This window comes from Pholis gunnellus (assembly GCF_910591455.1).
Source record: "Pholis gunnellus genome assembly, chromosome: 23".
NCBI classification, from domain to species: domain Eukaryota; kingdom Metazoa; phylum Chordata; class Actinopteri; order Perciformes; family Pholidae; genus Pholis; species Pholis gunnellus.
In genome coordinates this window covers 12,797,033-12,815,761 of record NC_136550.1, presented here as the reverse complement: position 1 = coordinate 12,815,761, position 18,729 = coordinate 12,797,033, and the positions used below count along the sequence as shown (strand labels likewise).

Here is an 18,729-nt window from a genome sequence, read left to right as displayed (position 1 = left end):
TCTCGTGTAATTACCGCTCAGGCAACGGAATGAAAGCTTTACAGTTAAGTGAGGGGTAATGGAAGACGGAGATGGTGAAACAACATGAACAAAAAAAAAGATAACGAAATAGTGTCTGCTTCAAATCAAGGCTGAATGCAATAAAGTCTTTTCATTTACAGTTTTCCCTCTTATGAGACATTGTTACATAGCTTGCTTACAGACTTGCATTTATAATAAAAAGTTATGATCTGTACTAAAGATTTCTAAGCTGGAGGTTGCACATGCAATATGGTTTTCCCCATTGTGAAACTCTAAATGTTTGATTTTGCTTCATGGGATATTCTGTTTTAATTGGAATAGGCAGGAATGCACACACACAGGTCAGAGGAGGATACGAGGAATGATGATGATCGTTTCTGTCAAGTACATGTTTTTAGCATAGTGGGCAGATTCTATGGGAACTAGGAGATGTGGTAGAATGTGTGTGTGTATATGTATCTGTGAGTGTGTGGGCATTGTGTAGGCACTGGCAGGATGACGCACTTTTATGATGTCATCTGTCCTCTGGAACAGATTGGATTTAATTGGTCGGTCGTTTCACAGGCGCATGCCTTTTTTTAACAAGTGCATCTATCAAAAACACACACACACACACACACACACACACACAGCGGTTCTTGTAAAAAGTCAATCATCTCTGCTGCGGAGTGGAATATACTTCACCTCGGACTACTCTTAAGGAAGTACACACTATTTTGTGAGTGATTCATATCAAATTGTACGAGGACTCTTTGTACGCACACAGGCCACCATAAATGATATAATCTCTCCCTCTCTCCATAAACACACACTCTTGTTCCCACAATGTTCGCCGTGTTCGTGCGTCGATATATCAGCCGTAGCCTCATAGCCTGGCCGTGTCCTACCCCAGAGCAAACCCTGTGTTCTCCTAGTTTGCAGGCCTTAGTAGCACTGATAACACTCCGGGTCTACAGGCCCCCATTTATCACCTCCAAGTACCAGCTCACCGGATGCTTTACTCCAGACTTACTTACAGGACTGGCGAGGAAAAGCTGGAGGGGATGGGGATATGCTGATAAATTCTTTCTACTGACAACTACATTATCATGAGGATCTGTGTCAACGATTTAGCAATTAATAACGCCTCCAGACCTCCGGACTTTTTCTCTTCCTGTCCTCCAGTTTCTGAGCTAGACAGCCTGTGTGTGGTTCTCATCATCAACGCATTATAGGTGATGTTACATTTGACAGCATGCTTATGTTTGTGTGGTTTTGTTGCGGTGACCTGCAACAGGGGAAAAGAAATGACTGCATGACTTTGATGACTATGTCTTTTGCCTTTCTCTGGTGTGTCACTTTAGATTCTTGTACTGGACAACATACTGTAGACTGTGGGCAATCCACGTAATACTTCTCCGATAGAGAGATACACAGAGAAGAGTGAGATGAAATCATGTACCAGCCACAGACATCCATCCAGGAAACAGTCACACAGTGTGAGACCACAAGACAGGAAACCAGGGTCCAATCAAACGCTAGCTCGTCCACCATAAAACAGCAGAGCAGCGATGCAGCAGCCTCAGTCACACTCCCAACTAGGCTCCTGGCCCCTGTACCGGTGGTTGTGGAGTTCTGTTCTGCAGGTTTATGAGATGGGATGTAACATAAACCTGGCTGCTGAGATGGTGGAATACAGAGTTTTTTTTTAAAAACCCTTGTGTCTTATCATACGAGGTGATAGAGACCGGCTGTACAGTACTTAAAAAGTGTAGGAAGTGCAACTTTAACAACTGCTTTAGTTCTCAAACCTTTTTACTTTTAAATTGAATCAAAGTGTTGTCAATGGTTGGTTTGCAATGCAAAAATAACATCATGAAGATCCTAAGAGTCCTAAGTTATCATAAATATATGGTATCTCTGGTCACTTGAAACTCCAGGTAAGTTTAACTTTTCGTTGGGCAGGGTTGGAGCAGACTTCAGGTTGGACAGATTTAACTGACTATACTTCACTTACTTACGTTGTGCCACAACGTCCATGCACTATTAAACCAAGACTTCCAATAGATTGGGTGAGTTCTAACATATAGCCATCCAAGCATTGGCAAAGCTGCACCCATTTGTCTTAGTTATGATGTGATAAGCAGTACATTTCATGTGCATGTTCATCTTAAATGAAAGGATGTACCTCAAAGATGCAGAACAAGCAGAACTGATGCGTGTAATGACATTGTAAGCAGTGGAACCAGCAGTCATCACAACAGACTGAGATAGCCGTTTGTGCAGCATGACAGAACATATACAGTGTTGCCATGTGTCGGTTTACTGCATGCCTGATAGGTGAAAGAGCTCATTAAAAGAACTAACGTAATGTAAAACATCACTTACTCTTCTAATAGCTACTTAATTTGAGATCATTTAGGCTTTAATCCGGAACAAACACATTACTGGTGTGTGTGTGTGTGTGTGTGTGTGAACAGTGGTGGTGATACTGGTGGTAGGGGGCGTCCATGGTCTACCTATGGATCATTTGTCTTACGGATGGCAGGACGCATCCTGTGTGTGTGTGTGCTGGTTTATATAGAGACAGATTGATTCATGGGCCTCATCCCCCTGATTGGGTTCCCTATCGATCAGGCCGGCTGTGGGCTGCTGCTGACCGTGACCTGGGAACCACAGAGCAGTTACCGCTACACAGCGTCCCTCTGGGTCATCCATTCTCGCATCAACCCCTGAGGCATGTAGGGGCCCCGGGGCCTCACAGGGGGGATTGGGTGAGAACGGGGTGTGTTGACACCTATTATTGCCTTTAAACATTGTTGGAAATCACATCGCAGAGTTGAAATTATGCAATGATTCATTTAGGAGGGAGATCAGAAAAGGAATGACGATGCTTAAAAAAATGAGAAGGAAAATGCAGCAAACAGTGAAACATTAAAACTTAATGTTGACCTATATTAAATATTAAAGAGTAGCACATTTTCTTACAGTTTGCTCAAAGAAATAGAAGGTCCATCGTTTCCATCATAGCCCCAAATTAATCGTACAAAGGTGTCACTTATTTGACAAATTATACAGTTTAAGTTTTAAATGTCACACCTACAGCAATTGGTCTGCATCAGTGTTTCTCTAATGGGGTTGAATCCTTCTTATATGAGCGCAACTTTTGTGTTTTTGTCTAGAAAACTTCCTATTTTCTCTTTTTATGACCCTTTACTGACAGAAATAATATTTTCATTTCCGTCTGTGCAGGAGAAAAAGGAGAGAATCAGATTTTTACATTAGCTCAGTTCAGATCAGGTCGCTGCTGTGGCAGTTTATAATCTGATACCAGTGTTAGAGCTTAGGTAATGCAAGATAGAGAGACAGGAACAGTGTGTTTGTGAGGCAGCTTAATGTGCCCGAAGCGATGATGTATGAACTATCTGCATCGCCGTGTTATTCTTTAAGTTCACACAAAGAAACACAAATGTTGCTGAAACGAGTATGGACTCCAGCATCACAGAACAGAGTCCAGTACTTTATATACTCAATACCTTCAGACCTCTGCTTCATCCCTTCAGCACAGTTCATACCACCGCGAGACACACGGCCATTTACTCTCGTCTTGTCTGGCGATGAGATGTATCCCAAACATGAAACAGTATTTACAAAAGAAGAGGGTATAATCCACATGTGCAGGTGGACACAAGGTTTCCTCAAGCGAACCAAGTGGGATTCAGTAGAAGTGAAACTAGAGAATAAATATACATCATTATATGATGAGCTTGCTTAACACTTATTAACTGAGCATGTGTGTTTTCAGTCTGCACTGCCAGGTTTCTTAAGCCGATTAAAGTTGCTTTTATGAATTTATGAATAATTAATACATTTTGTGTTTTCTTTTTCTGCGCTCCTCATCTTATCTCTATGTTTCTTAATGTTGCATCCCGTGTAGCACTAAATGTTTCGATATGAGCTTATTTTCGTTCTATTCCATTATTGATTCCATTTTTGACGTTTGATGAAGACCGAGATGTCACTGCTGATGACGACTCGCAGACACGGCGTGTGATTTATGATTGCCAATGTGAGCGTGTCAGTATACGCAGCTACAGCTCTGGTAATTGACAGCCGTGTGCTTGTCAAACATGAGAAACAATGTGACAGATGTTTTGCTCGTCATGTCTAAAGGCTGGCGAAGCAGACATACGTTTGCTTATCAAAATGATGAAGGGGATGTAGATGTGTGGCTAACATCCCAAAAATAAAATCCTCATCTATAATGAATTATGAATTAACAGAGCAAAAGTTTGTGCTTCTCGTGTTATCAATGAACGTGTTACAGGAAGTGTTGTAAATATATTTTAAATAAGCCTGGGAGGTTTACTTAATGTCAGGTAAACTTCATAAGCAGTGTTTAACCTTGCCAAAAAGTCTCTCACACAAGACCAAATAAAGCACATTTGTATTGAGATCAATAAATAGACTTGATCTCCCTCTGCCTCAGACACACACGCTTCTCCACTCAGTGCTGCTGTGTAGGGTGGAAGGGAGTCCTTGTCTGCGAGGCAGCACTTTGGGGTTTTACAGTCATAGTGACATTTAGGATGTCAGAATATTATTACTATATATTATGCTGCAAAATAAACATGAATTGAGTGAATGGATACCTTCAAATATGTAGTTCTACTTTTGACATGTTATTAGAATCATCCCTCTAATAAATCCACTCGCTGGATGGATGTGTGTTCACTGTCAAACAGAAGAGCTGTATAATGGGCACGTGCCGTGTATGAAAGAACTCACAGCACCGCCACCAACAGGAATTCTAATTTGATCAAGAGGATATGAACTGTAACACACAGGACACTGGTCTTATGATTAAAAAAGCTCGCAAATCTGTCCTCATGCGGTGCTGCTCATTTGCAGTGTTGCTTTCTCAGCATCATATATATCAAATGAATGAATGAATGCAATCAGCTTAGGGAATGAATGCAGTCAATTTTAAAGTCATAACAGTGAAAGTGTACAGATGTGTATGTGTTAATGTATGCAAAAGGCCCTGGGCGGGTCCCAGCACCAGCTGTTGGTAATAAGCTGTGGCTGATAATAAACGTTCCCCCTAAGCTGTGGAGCTACAGGGCACCGAGGCCGTCTACAGCGGCGGCCTTGCTCTATACTCTAAAGAAAAACCTGCTGCTCCCATAATATAACCACATCACTCTGCCCTTTTTTTCCCCCCTCACATGTAAACTCTCTCTCCGTCTACCCCCTCACTGAGTCAAATCAACCTAATAGATCTGCAATGAGCCTGCCGAGCATTGTAATGAAGTCCAGCCTTGGGCTCCACACTAATGCCAACGGACAGTGTATGAATCAAAGCCAAGGAGGAAGAACTATGTCTTCTTTTTAAACATAGTAGGATTAGCTGCAAGGTCAAGACAGAGGGATAAATTGTATCCTATTTTTTTTCTGTTGATAGTCTTGATTCCTCCCGATTCTGCCACTGTGTGAAAAGAGTGTGTTTGCACGCTGCATGCACAAAAAACAACTTACAACTTACACCCCAAGCTCCCCTCTTCGACATGCTTTGTTCTCCCTGAACCTTTCATCTCTGTATACTGTTTTCCCCCAGAGTACTTTCTCAGGAGATGCAGGTTTTCCTCACAGTACGTCACACCCTATTGCATGTTAACGAACCTCCAGACTCACTTAATATCAGGGTTGCTACTTCCACAAAGCTTGCATTACTTCTACCATTCCGAAGTAAGTGACACAGTCTTTCTAGGACCCGGAATCGACTTCTTGCTACTTAGTAAATACAGGAAGTTAAGTCTCCTCTGCCGCGCTGGGATCTCTGAACAAGATGGAAACATTAAGTCGTGTTTTTGAGTGAAGGACATCAAACCTGAATGTTGGTGGTCTGTGCAACTTCTCTTTGATTTGAGGATTAGAGCTATGGAATGTTCATCGCTGTCTTAGCAATTACTCTGAGGCTAATGGAAGCGGACGCTGTAAATCTTCACATGCTGGAACCAATGTGGGTCTATCTAGCAGTGCTCTCCGTCTCTTATTCCTAGTGTGTAGTCTCACACCGCTCAGCTGAATACACGAAGCTCAGCGATCACACACTATCGGCCCGCCATCATATAAAACCTTCAAACACTATTTCTGAGCAGTCAAGCTATTACAGTTTAATTTATTCGTCAGAGACAAGGCACGGATAAAATAGAACAGCAGTAGGTTTGAGTGATGGCCATTTCAGGGACTTCTCCAGCCTCCAAAACAAAGAAAGGTTCAGCAGTTACAGACTGGCTGACAGCAGCATAAACATTTTACGAATGAGGATTTATTGTCATTAGTGTTAATGATGTTATTTCTAAGCCACGCCACAGCCACACTGACTATAGAGCCACACTTTATGTTTTTCTATAGTGTGAGGAACGAACATGCAATTTATTTTGTTCACTTAGTATCTACATCTGCGCTGATCTTCTGGGCCTGACATCTATTATGCTGAAACAATGAACATGCTCTTGGTTTTTTTTATAATTCAGCTTAAAATGGATTCTTAGCATTTATACACACCAAAGTATAAGGTCAAACAACTACAAACTACCATATGTTTGAATACTTCTTTTGTTAGAATACTGACTGTAGCATTCTCAATGGTAGCCAACATGAGTCGATCTCTTAGGTCATATTTTACTACTGCCGATTCTACAATTTGGCTTACTGTCGTATTTAGATTCACACAACTTAATACACATTGTGTCCAACTTGGAACCAAATGGGTATGACGTTTGTTGATGTACAGCCTTAAATGCATGCAACGCTCCATAGGCAAGCTAATGTATAATATACAGTATACTCGATATGCAAGCTAATGTATAATATATAGTACGATTTAATAAAATATAGAATATACAGGGTGCCATTTGTAAAGAAAAAACTCGTAGGGGGGATGTAATTGAGACATGTTATTGCAGGGCCTATGTAGATGATGAAGCCTGTTGGCCTACAGCTGCAAGACATAACCAAACGTTCCAGTATATACCTACATGTCTTCTTTTTTATATTCATCACAGAGCCTATACAAGCCCGGTCTGCATGCTCAGTACGAACTGATCGGTTAAGCAACTAGAGCTGCTCTGGGATTTGCATCAGCAGACTGACAGACAAACTATAAATTAGTGAAAATACATGATCGAACCAGAGCTGCCAACCAGCTCCAGCCAGAGAGAAATGGTTTCAACAAAGTCTACATGTACTACATCCCTAATCCACGTACCGTACACCAACAACAGAAACATATGAAGGAGGAAGTCCACTACCACAAAAATAAGTTTAGTGTTAAAATTACTGCCAACAAAAAGCTGGCTCTCCATCTCAGAGTCGCGGGCTAATTTCCAGTCCAGGCACGTCGCTGCTTGTGGGCGGGTAACAAGCAAGACAAGGTGTCATCTGATGATTTAAAAGAATGTATATATTACAAAAGGAATAATTTGATCAGGGAAAGACACAGTTTACCATTGCAAATGTAATCCAGCTAATCAGGAGTCCAAATGTGAGATGCATACCAATGCCAGAGGGAAGAGAGCCTGTTTAAATAGAGTAGTGGGGACACAAGTGTCTGGTGTCTGGCTATCATTTTCAAATCTATACATCCAAGTATCTTTGCTAATTTCCTGGTCCAAGCTTCTTCTATTTAATCCACGGATGTGTTAAGACACAGTGGAGCGTAAAATGGCATAAATGGGGCCTCAAATGGAGCAAATGAGTGCACATTTAATTGTAGTGATTTAAACTGGTTCCCTGTGGTAGGGAATGAGAGCCGGACGCCTTAAGTAGCAATTATCTCAGGTAGCTATCTCATTACCGCCCTCCTCTAGTATGTAAATGTGGCCACAGGCTTGGGAGTTATATTGCAGATCGGCCATTTTGTTGTGCTCTTTTTGAGACGGTGCTGTTTATCACCAGGCAGGGAAAATAACTTAAGTACTGGTTGCGTATCCAGGGAAAGTAGTGTTTTTATAGCATATTGGTTCCCACGTCTGTGGCTGATGTTTAAGACTTGTTTAATTAAGTAGCCAGGTTGCTGCGCTCAAACGGAACCTTCCCTCAGTGTGCAGCATTTTAATGACCAAGGTGATGAAAGACATTCATAAATTAGGACAGTTATGAACCGTTTCAATGTCCACAGTGGGGCTGTTCCTTCATGCTTGTATCGGCCCTGAATAAAGCAGCTTTACAAAAGAAATATCCCATCTGTGTAGATACACAATGCTAGATTTTGGGAGTATGAAAATAACTATGATTGGATTTTGAAAAAAGCTCTCGGTACTGACAGATTTTGTGAGGGTTTGTCTGACTATTGGATATTTTAGATGGGGAGTGTAGAGAAAAACACCGCCTTAGACTAAGTGCCACTCTCCATCCAACAGAGAGCCTGAATCCTCCATTTCCTCGTCCTAATTGTAGATGCGTGGTCCACTGAGCATCCTTAGCATCATGTGTGGTGAGCGGGCCAATCCCACTGCAGCATCGGCTTGAAGAGGCTTCTGCTGGCTCTGACTAGCCGGAGGTTGGCATTCAAGGGAGGGAGAGAGAAAAAAGGGGAGAGGGAGATGCTAATCATCTGAGCTGAGGAGAACAAGGCTTGAGCGAGACAGAGAGAGAGAGATGTGTACAGAAAGATGTGTCGGCCTCTGCCAATGCCAGTTTTTGGAGTCACAATGAAAAGCAGCAATGGGATAAGGATCTGTTTGTAGTCTGCCTGCCTGCCTCTACAGTTAAGGGACAACAATTACCGCTGCCACTACCTGCCTTATAAGCCTGCCAGTGAATAGGAAAACTTGATTTTCCAGAAAAACGGAAATATAAATGTCCAGCAATGATAGTTTTGCAACCCCCGATGTGTTAGTAAGGTTAGGCTATATTTCACATAGCTGATCCAATTTTAAAGAAATATATGGAACATCTTTTCACATTAGGTGTAGACCAGCAACACACTGGTTGGACAAAGATGGTTATGCAATCACTTGCTAATGACTGCCTCACTGCGTATTATGACTTCTGCGCAACAAATACTACTCAATTATTTATTCTTTGCCTTTTTAAAGGCATGTTTTGCTTGTGGCCTGACTTCTAATTTTGCACTGCAGTGCTACTGTTCTGCTCATCAATCAATATGCTCCAGTGTAAGAAATAAAATATATTATAACAATAAAATAAAGTATGAGCTGCTCAGTAAATGTATAATGAGAGACTTGTGGAATCTTTCTTGGTGGAATCTACAAAAATGCACAAAAATGCACACATGCCAAAACTACGTTGAATTTGCAGACTGCCACAGAAACAGCTTCTCAAAAGCAAAACTGAATTATCTCCGTCTTCTTTGCCCAGTGGTCTGAATGAATATGAAACTAAATGTGCAATGCCCCCCCCAGATCAAATTTGAATTGTTTTTTTTTTATTCCTCTCCCTCTCTGGATCTTGATTCTAGCAGGGTGGTGAGAGGTCGGTGTGGTATAAGAGTGTTTGTCCCCCATATATGTCCCTAACCAAACCTCCAGTCCCCACCCTTGTTCCAACTGGGTCCCAAGATGGACAAAATGCTACATTAGTATTCAGACAACATCAGACATCTGGGCCAAACACTCACCGGACAAAGCAGACAGACACACACATACACACACACACACACACAACTATTTACATATAAGGATGAGGAGACATGCTTGAATTATCACAGCACAGAGCTCAAAGGGTGAAATATTCCCCGTGGGATTGGTCACAAAACGATTTATCGTGACTGTGTGAGAAGGACTGCATGTTGTTTCCCTCAGTGCATGCTTAACATTCTGCTGTGTTGATTACTATTCCGCATTGATAATGCATAGTAGGTACAGCAGTGAGACAGAGCTAATTATTAGGAGGCGAGCGATAACACTGACACATCACTAAAGCGGGAGTTGGCTGCTGCAAACTGCTGTGAGCTAGAGTTTGAAACTCATTTTCTCACTGTTTGTGTGAGGTGTTGATACGTCCCATTAGTCTGTCCATCTCCGCTCTCATTCCACTATCCCAATCCTGTCCCTCCCCCACGTCCACCCCCTCTGATTCCAAATGAAATGCAGATAGAAAGCTAGCGTACCGTGACGTGTCAGCATATTCACAGATAAAGCATCTGTACGCGTTTTAATAAAAGCCTTAATGGTCCAGAGCACTGTAGGCCCGATACACAACAACATGGAGGATGAAATGAAATGTCCCCAAAACTTTGCATCTCCATCTCATAAGTTACTTTGATGGGAAGGTCATTTTGAAATGTAGTGCAATGCGGAAGCGCGAGCGGAAGAAAAAAGAGCTGTTAATAGTCGCGAGGATACGAATTGTACGTCTGGATTGGAACCAAAAGTCCCATTCAAACATGGGAAGCACTCAACCACACAGATTGAAAGTCTGATAGGTGTAGCGTTAAAAGCTGGCTGAGGCGGATGAACAAATAATGTGTGAATGAAAACGGTGTAACCCCATGCACATACAGTAGCACTGAAACACAGAGCTCCAAACCCGAATCACTGCATCCGAGCCACACATTAGTCACTTTCACAAAGCTCAGGAACTTGAAAATGACACCAGAGCTCCTCATTGAATCCTGGATCCTGATAAGGCGGTCAGTGCAGCATGACAATGTTGTACAGTATAATGTTATTCAAACTGAATTGTGCCCGGGCTACCAAACTGGCAATTCATTTGCTGAAACCTTCAAATTTGCATTTACATTGGAGAGTAATGCAGTTTATGAGACTTGCAAAGTAGGGACAAAGAGTTCTGTCTTTCCACAGCAGACATTTAGTATCCTTCCGTATACAGTGCAAACAAATTAAAGGCAATGCGGTAGGCAATAATAAATAGCTGCAAAGCTTAACGAACGAGAAGGGGGTTCTGCAGTGACTTCTACTCAACAGTAAGCAGTTCTTCACTGAAGATGTACACAAAGTTAAATTAAAATGAAGAGAGATAATTGCCTGCTGATGTTCGCACATGGCTAACTGCATAATTAAGATGGACTAAAACCTTTTTGTCGCTATGGCAGCAGGACAATACCAAAAAACATGCTTAGGCAACACAAAGTATAGAGAGAAGACCACTTACCGACTTGAGATGAGTCACCTGTAGAGAAAGAAGAAGCAGAGAGGGAAACAAATCAGTCCAAAGAGCAAAACACCTGTTCACCAAAAGATGGTTATAACAAAAGGAGATATATTAGCACTGGGGGGGAAAGCAAATCCAGACTGCAATTAGTATTAGATTTATTTCCACACATGAACCTCAACAGAGCTACTAATTATGGTGGAGGAAAACAACTAACGTGGATGTTGTGAAGGCAGCATTCCTATTTTCTTTCTGAAGTCTTAAAGGTCACAAGAGGACCTCTCAGGCAACAGCAAACTTCTTGACATTCACTTTCCACTTCTGGCTAAAATAACTCCGACTAGGACTCAAAGTCATTATACAAAATGACTGTGTTGTCGGGTTCTTTAAAAGAAATGGCTCCTTAACTGCATTCACCATGTATTTGTGACTTTTAAAAACAACACATTATGCAATTAAGCAGGTTTTAAACCAGAAGCCACCGAGCCTGGAGGAATAACAGTCAACTAAAAAGAGACCAATTATAAATATCCGGAAATTCAACAATTCAGTGGCATAAATGAGGAAATAGTATGTAATAGCGTTTAAATAGTTCAAACATCCTGAAAGAACAACATGGAACATGTACCTGTGATGTCTCAGGCAGACTTCACACCACACAGTTACTGTCAGAGCCACACATGATGTGATGGAGCGGTACGGATGGGTAGCAAGTTAAAGGAAAGTATCACCCAATGCCTCACCACACGGCTTAATTAGACGGGAACACAGCCCGGCTCATTCTCCTTTTGGAGTCCTTCCAATGTTCAATAGATGATGCAAACATGAAAGAAAAGAAATTAATAAGAATGCATAATTTACATCTGAAATATTGATCCAGCTGTCAGGTCGGATTCCTAATTATTAAAGATTGGAGCTGTTGGCAGGCGTTACTTATTATAGCAAGTGTACAGTAGGTGTTAAGATCAATTCGGGTTGAGGAGTATCCAATTAACTTATGAGAAGTAAAGGTAAGTTGAGTTGTACACACTATCATATTTGCATCTACTGCACAATATATATATATATAAAAACAAATTAATAATTGTCTTGGAACCATATGCCCCTTTTGATGGTGACCTGCTCAACAATATACTAATTGCATAAATGATTATGTGACTAAACTTTTCATTGTGTTTCTATGTTTTTCCCTTTTGGATTATGACCTTAAGAAACATCACGATGACACTGTAAAGTGAGGAACCTTGCATCATTGGATATTTAATAAACAGCATGAATTCAGTGTGATTTATTGACAGCATTACATCACGATGCAACATTTTAACTAGTGTGGAAAAAAAGAGCCTCATATAAAGGTTTGTAATATTTGAATGGCTCTGAGTTAGAGTTTGAGCTCACTGAAGAGATTTACACCGTTGCCCACTGAGCTGCCGGTTAGAGTTCCCTTACAGTACATCCCTGCCAGCCATGGACAAAGAGGCCCACGATAGGCAGCCTTCCTTACTGGCTAGATGGCTACCATTCTATGTCCAAGGTGAAATGAAGCCTCTTCAGTCCCAACACATGGAGGAGAGCAACAACCCCAGCCAGAGCAGATGGAGCACAGGGCGCTTTGCCTCACAGTGTCGACATTGTTCTTGAAATACCAGTCCAGGCACAAGAGCAGAGGCGGCGCTTAAATGTCCACAGTGGTGGATGAAGAAAAAGGAAGAGAAGGTGGCCAGAGGAAAGAACGCAATCAATAGGTCCGAGTCTCCCAGGCCTTGTTTGTTAATATCCGGGATTTTGACACGGATATCTCCTGCTTCCGAGTGGTATCAGCTGCCCTGCTTGTTGTGACATCAAAAAACATGCTCTAACACACAGGGGTATAGCCAATGACGACGACATAGGAACTCAGTGTGTGTGAGACAAAGGGGCAAAGATAGCACATGAAGAGATAGCTGGTAGAATATAGATCATCTATCATGCCTTTGCACTTGTCCCAGGCCACAGCGAGCGCCACAGAGCGGCATAGATGTTCTAATGTAATATCGCAGTGGTGGGCCGTCAGGGCCAGCTAAGCCGTCTCTGCTGGCCTAAACAGAATCACAAAGTTATAGCTATTTTATAATTTAATAGTTTTTCATAAATACACTACATGTATTATAATTATTTTTCCCATTAGCTTATTTTCTCATTGCACAGCTCCTGTCTTCCTCTGTTGCTCTGCTTCCAGCACAGCTTGTTTTAAGGAGAGCTTTTATCCAATCAGATTCAGCCTCTATGTCTCTATGTAAGGAGAGAGGCCTGAGGTCCTCTAGGTCAGTGATTCTCAACTGGTGGGTCGTGACCCACGGACCCGTTTTCAGTGGGTCGCGGGCCTTTGCCTGACAAAAGAAAAAGTGATTTGATTTTGAAGGGATTTATTCCAGCATTTACGGCACTCATTCAGCGGTGCAGGAAAAACACCGACCAATGCGTTGTGAATCACATCACGTGATGCAGCTCAGCCAATCAAATATGGGTATTCTGACAACTTTCCTGACTTGAGTGAGATGCACACACACACACCGTGACACATGGGGAGAGACGAGGATATAGATACCAGAGCAGAACTATTGCAGTGTGAGTTGTTAAGAGTCAAATCATAGGACGATCTCCAAAAGAGAAAAATGGCCAGAGGGACCAGAGTCATTAGACTCTGACTGGACAGGCTCAGATAGGTGAATTCTTCCCACTTCCCATGTATCTTTTTAGAAGAAGAGAAAAATATAATATTGTGGCTTTTTCACTTCACCTTGAATGAACTGAATTTAAAGCTGCAGGGCAATTCAGTGAAAATAATTTTTCTAAAATGAATTCTGTTATGTAATGTATTCTTTAATCCAGACATTATTTTACTTGAAATGAGAAGAACATTCATTTATGTATTTCTATGTATTAATTATAATCCATCCAGATCAATTTGAGATAAGAATAATAATTGTTAAAATATAGTTGATGCGTACTTTCTTTATTTGATTTGACAGTTGTTGACTACACAGAGACATTACTACTCCAACTAACTTCTGCCAGCTTCCTTAAATTTCACATTAGTCACGCGCTGGCCCACTGACCAATCACGGCGCACGTTACTGCTGACGTACTTAGCAGGCTACCTGGGTAGCATCAGCACGTCAAAGAATACGACCAACATGTCAAACTAAACATCTGATTGGTTGCAGACTAACTCAGTCTTCCTAGAGCAGTGGTTCTCAACTGGTCTGGCTGCGGGACCCACCATCACCCCTTAATGACAAGCCGAGATTGTATGGCTGGGAATGTGTTTCATTTTAACTGAGCATCTTGATGTTTGGAGCTACGCTACGTTAACCTGAGGATGCCATAGCACGGCAGGACACTACGGTTTTTGGAGAGACTCGAGTGGATCTACAACTCAACGAACACGTTCGCGGGGAAACGGAGCTCCACAACCGCGGTCCAGAAGGACTTCTTACTGGAACTGAAACGATGTACTGCGATTAAACTCTTTGTCAACAAAGAAAGGAGGATGGAGTTTGTCTTTAAGTGAACAGCATTCGGTAAGTGACAAACTGCGTTGGTTTTTTACACCTGCAGTAACAATATTTGAATGGCTCGTGTGTGGTGGAATGCGTGGATCCGCTGCAGGTTTGCTGGATTGAAGTGTCATGCTTTGTTGTCATATAAATACTGTATATGTGATTGGTTTTTATGACTTTGTGGTTGTCATTGTGTTAATTACGTTGATTTGACTATGCATTTTCCGTTAATGATGCAGCGTCCCGTCATGCACGGATTCATGTATCTGCACCGTAGCTGTTCAACTGTAGTAGGACAGCACAGAAGGCCCAGGTATAAAATGCAGCCACGTCATCTTTACAGTGTTAGAGACAGTGATGGGGTGGCCATGCTTTATTGATGATATATCAACATGGAGAGCTGATAGGACCCAGGGGCAGAGCTATAACACCTCTAGTGACCCCAGTAGTATAGTAAATAACCTCAGCTGCATGGCATCAACAGTTTGGGGGGTGCTCAGTATTTCATGAGGGAAACATATTGAGATCAAGGCTGGTAAGCTATGTATTGGTTATTGTGATCCCAGCCACATTCTCCACACTGTATGATATGATACCCATTATTACACCCACCAACGCATGTATGCTTTTGTGACCATGGTGCCATCATTTGAAAAGCAAGCTGGAAAATGACCCCTGCCCCCCCCCCCCCCCCAACCCAACCCTTTTTTTCCTTTTCAGTAAGTCAGTCTCACAGCTGTGTATGGTGAACCCTGTCTGCTGTCGATTTACACTCTCCACACCTCTCTCTCAGCCGCTTAGCTGCCAACCCTTCTTGGCCATATGTGGAGAGAGAGGAGTGTGGAGGGAACATGACACACGTGAATGAGTGAGTTGCAGGGCACCAGCACCCAAGCATGAAAAGGAGAACACACTAAGGGCAAACTAAGGGCTGTCCACATTTCAGGTTACTAAAAAAAAAGCATGTGCGAAAAATAGCAGTCAGAATGTGTTTAAATTATAACTGTTATCATTATTGTAATATATGAATAGAGGGTACTACAGTAAAAACACAGTTAAACTTGCATAGCTTACATAGCTTCTACGTAACTCACCTATGGTAGTTAGCTTATGTACATGTTTGCCCTATATTTCAAATTGCACTATATTATGGTTTAGATTATTGATGCCTGAACCTCGTCCAATTTGCGGTGGCATAGGCTTAATAGCCTCCTGGTTGTTACCTTTATTGTTTAAATTGGTGCCAGCAGCAATTGTTGACTTGATCGCTGATCTAGTTAATCTGCTCAGTCTTGTGGTTTTCCTCCAGACTGTTATAATTATCTTTTTTGGTTTTGATTGCTTTTGTTACATTTTTAGATCCATTGAAGCGTCAAAGAAGAATTGGCATTTTAGCTAATGACTGCTGCTTTGCTTACAGCATGAATTGTACAGGTGTAAACAACAGAGTTAACTTTTAGAGACCCCATAATCAGATATTAGAAATCATTTGTTAAATGAATAATTAATCAAAATAAATTTTGAAAGTGTAAAAATTCAGCTTTTTAGGCTTGAAAAAAATCATAAACGAGGTGTTCATTTGAGATTATCTTGCTTAAGAAAACATGTAAATATCATAATATATATGGATATATATATATATATCTGTCAGAGCTTATTTTTCTGCAACAATCCAAAATGCAATGGAAAAAAGAATTGGCTTTTTGACGAGGGAACCAGTGCAATGCTGACTTCTGGGGTTGGCCTACGAAAATATGTCAGCCCTGCTTTTTTCTGCCATCCATCCTCTCTGAATGCCCGAGGTATCGAGTGTGTGGTTGTAAAAATAGTTGAGGCTGTGATTATCCTAAAGGTCACAACAGTCATTTTCCACAGTGATATCAAGTTTTAAAAAATGGTGTCACTATGTGGAATGGCTACCATTAGGACCAACAACATCACACATGATTGGACTCATTGGAGCCGCAAGAGTCTACTGAGACTTGTAGATAGGTTACAAGGCCTCTTGGAAAAACGTCATGGCAGTTTTCCCTCGCCAAAATCTTGCTTAACTTTGGAGCGTTATTCAACCCGCTTCCCAGAGCTAGCATATGTGGTATGGATTCATGAGGTCATCTAGTTTCATGTGAGACCAGTATCTTAACTGTAGCTTTAAGACCAGGCCTGCTACGGCCTCTTAGAAACAGGAATGTCTTCAAAACGGTCGACCGGCGGGTCTCGGAGGGTTAACGATGGCTCTGTGTCACTTAAGTGACCCAGTAAGCCATGTCCCGGGTCAGGTTAAGCAGCATCAGGGCCTGGAACTGGTGATTCTAAACTGAATCGAATCATCACTAAAGGTATTAGCAGCACCTCAAAAGTATAACAATTATAAGAGGTCTACCGATGAACATATCTGCACAGCATATTCAGCTATGAAGATATAGATTCACTCATCAGTGTAAGGATATCCAACTGTTCACAGCTTATTACATTCTAAAAGCATGATAGAGAATTTGAAAATACAAAGTGAATAAGTTTAGAAGGATGATTCTGAGGGTAGACCAATTTAGAAGATCTCCCAAATTCATGAATGAATGAGAAATCAGTATAAATTCTAATTTGTGCCCGTTCTTAACAGCATTACAAACTTACACAGACTAATGGTCATCAGCTATGCTTTCAGAGCTGCTACTTCTGAAAAACACATGAGAAGTAAACACAGAGACTGTGGGCCCGAGGCAATATCAAGAACCACATATTAGGAATCAATGAATTCAGTCAAAGACTCAAACGGAGTATGGCTCTTACTTCAACTGTGTCACGATTAATATTTCCTCTCACCACCCTGTCTCTGTCGACCGACATCGAACAATAGCTGAAACTGCTCCTAGTGTGGTGTCTTGTAATGTGAATGGTATCTACACAGAAATAACAAGGTCATGCTTCTACAACACTCTACCCCCTGCCGTGGGCAAAGTATGGAAATACGAAAGATGATTGTGCATTTACTGAATCCTCAAGAGACCGGGGGAAAGAGACTTTACTCATATTCTCACAGAGAGGTGACAACCCAACTGTTGGAATGACGGTGCATGTGTTCCACAACAGTGAGCAAACAGGGGGAACTGCTGGCATTCTGCCTTGATCAAGATTGTGTTACTGGTGGATTTCACCTAATAAGATAAATGGATAGAAGCAGAAGGCTATCCACCCCGCTGTGCTCTCGAGCTGTGCAAGGAATAGAATACCCTGAAATCCCAGCTAGAGGTTCACCACAGAGCATGACCACCTGTGCATGGTTTACACTAATGAAATGGCTCTAAGGTTACCACAGAAAGCTTTTACTGACAACCAAATCAAATAGTATTTTAGTAAAGAATGTTATGCATCTACTGGATGAAACACATACCTGAAAAACTAAACTTTATAGGAATTTACCTCTATGCAATATTCAAAATATTGATAATGTGGAACCCTGTATGGAGCTTCTCAGTTAATGGATGCAGGCAAATATGGATGCCTCTATGTGACCTACATAAATAAGTAAAAGAGCTCATCAGCGAGAAGATTGGTTATTTCTATATAGTTATTCTTTTGTCAATGCCACCAGTTTGGATTCCGCACAAAATCAGAGGCGATCATGCAGGTTCCAGGTCCTGCTTCGCTGCAGTGTTGGACCCGGCAGCAGCAGCTCCACCTCCAGCCAGGAGCAGAGCTTAACCTCATATTGCGGGGCCCACTGGAGGGAAGGGAGGCACAGGAGAACCAGAACCAGGACTGAGAGAGGGAGGTGACTTTAACATTACGACAGCCCACTGTCTAAGTGTGTGTAAGTACAACACATTACAAAAAATGACATCCAATAGTTGGTGTCGCAGTAATCTGCTGTTCACTGCATTTTTCACTGAGGCTTTATTGGCTTGTCCATTACCTGCTGTCAGATATCCAACTGAATTATTTGACATCCCTCGTCTGTATTAGATAAAACGTCACAGAGATTACTAATAAGCTACAGTCACTTTGCCGTTACAAAGTTTGACATGAAGTCAAGTGTTCATCCAGC

At 41.7% G+C, this 18,729-nt stretch overlaps 1 protein-coding gene across 5 annotated transcripts in view; it reads right to left on the bottom strand.

The window, feature by feature from the left end:
- nrxn2b (neurexin 2b) overlaps window positions 1-18,729 on the bottom strand; it is a gene marked incomplete at both ends in the record, with an annotated part of 555,263 nt that overhangs the window by 404,994 nt on the left and 131,540 nt on the right. For 3 of the 5 annotated variants that reach the window (XM_079184308.1, XM_079184309.1, XM_079184310.1), the window contains one exon: window positions 11,143-11,160. The exons of the other annotated variants lie outside the window; for them this stretch is intronic. In XM_079184308.1, coding sequence (XP_079040434.1) covers window positions 11,143-11,160 — 18 coding nt within the window. The remainder of the gene's footprint in view (window positions 1-11,142; window positions 11,161-18,729) is intronic. 5 annotated transcript variants of the gene reach the window in all.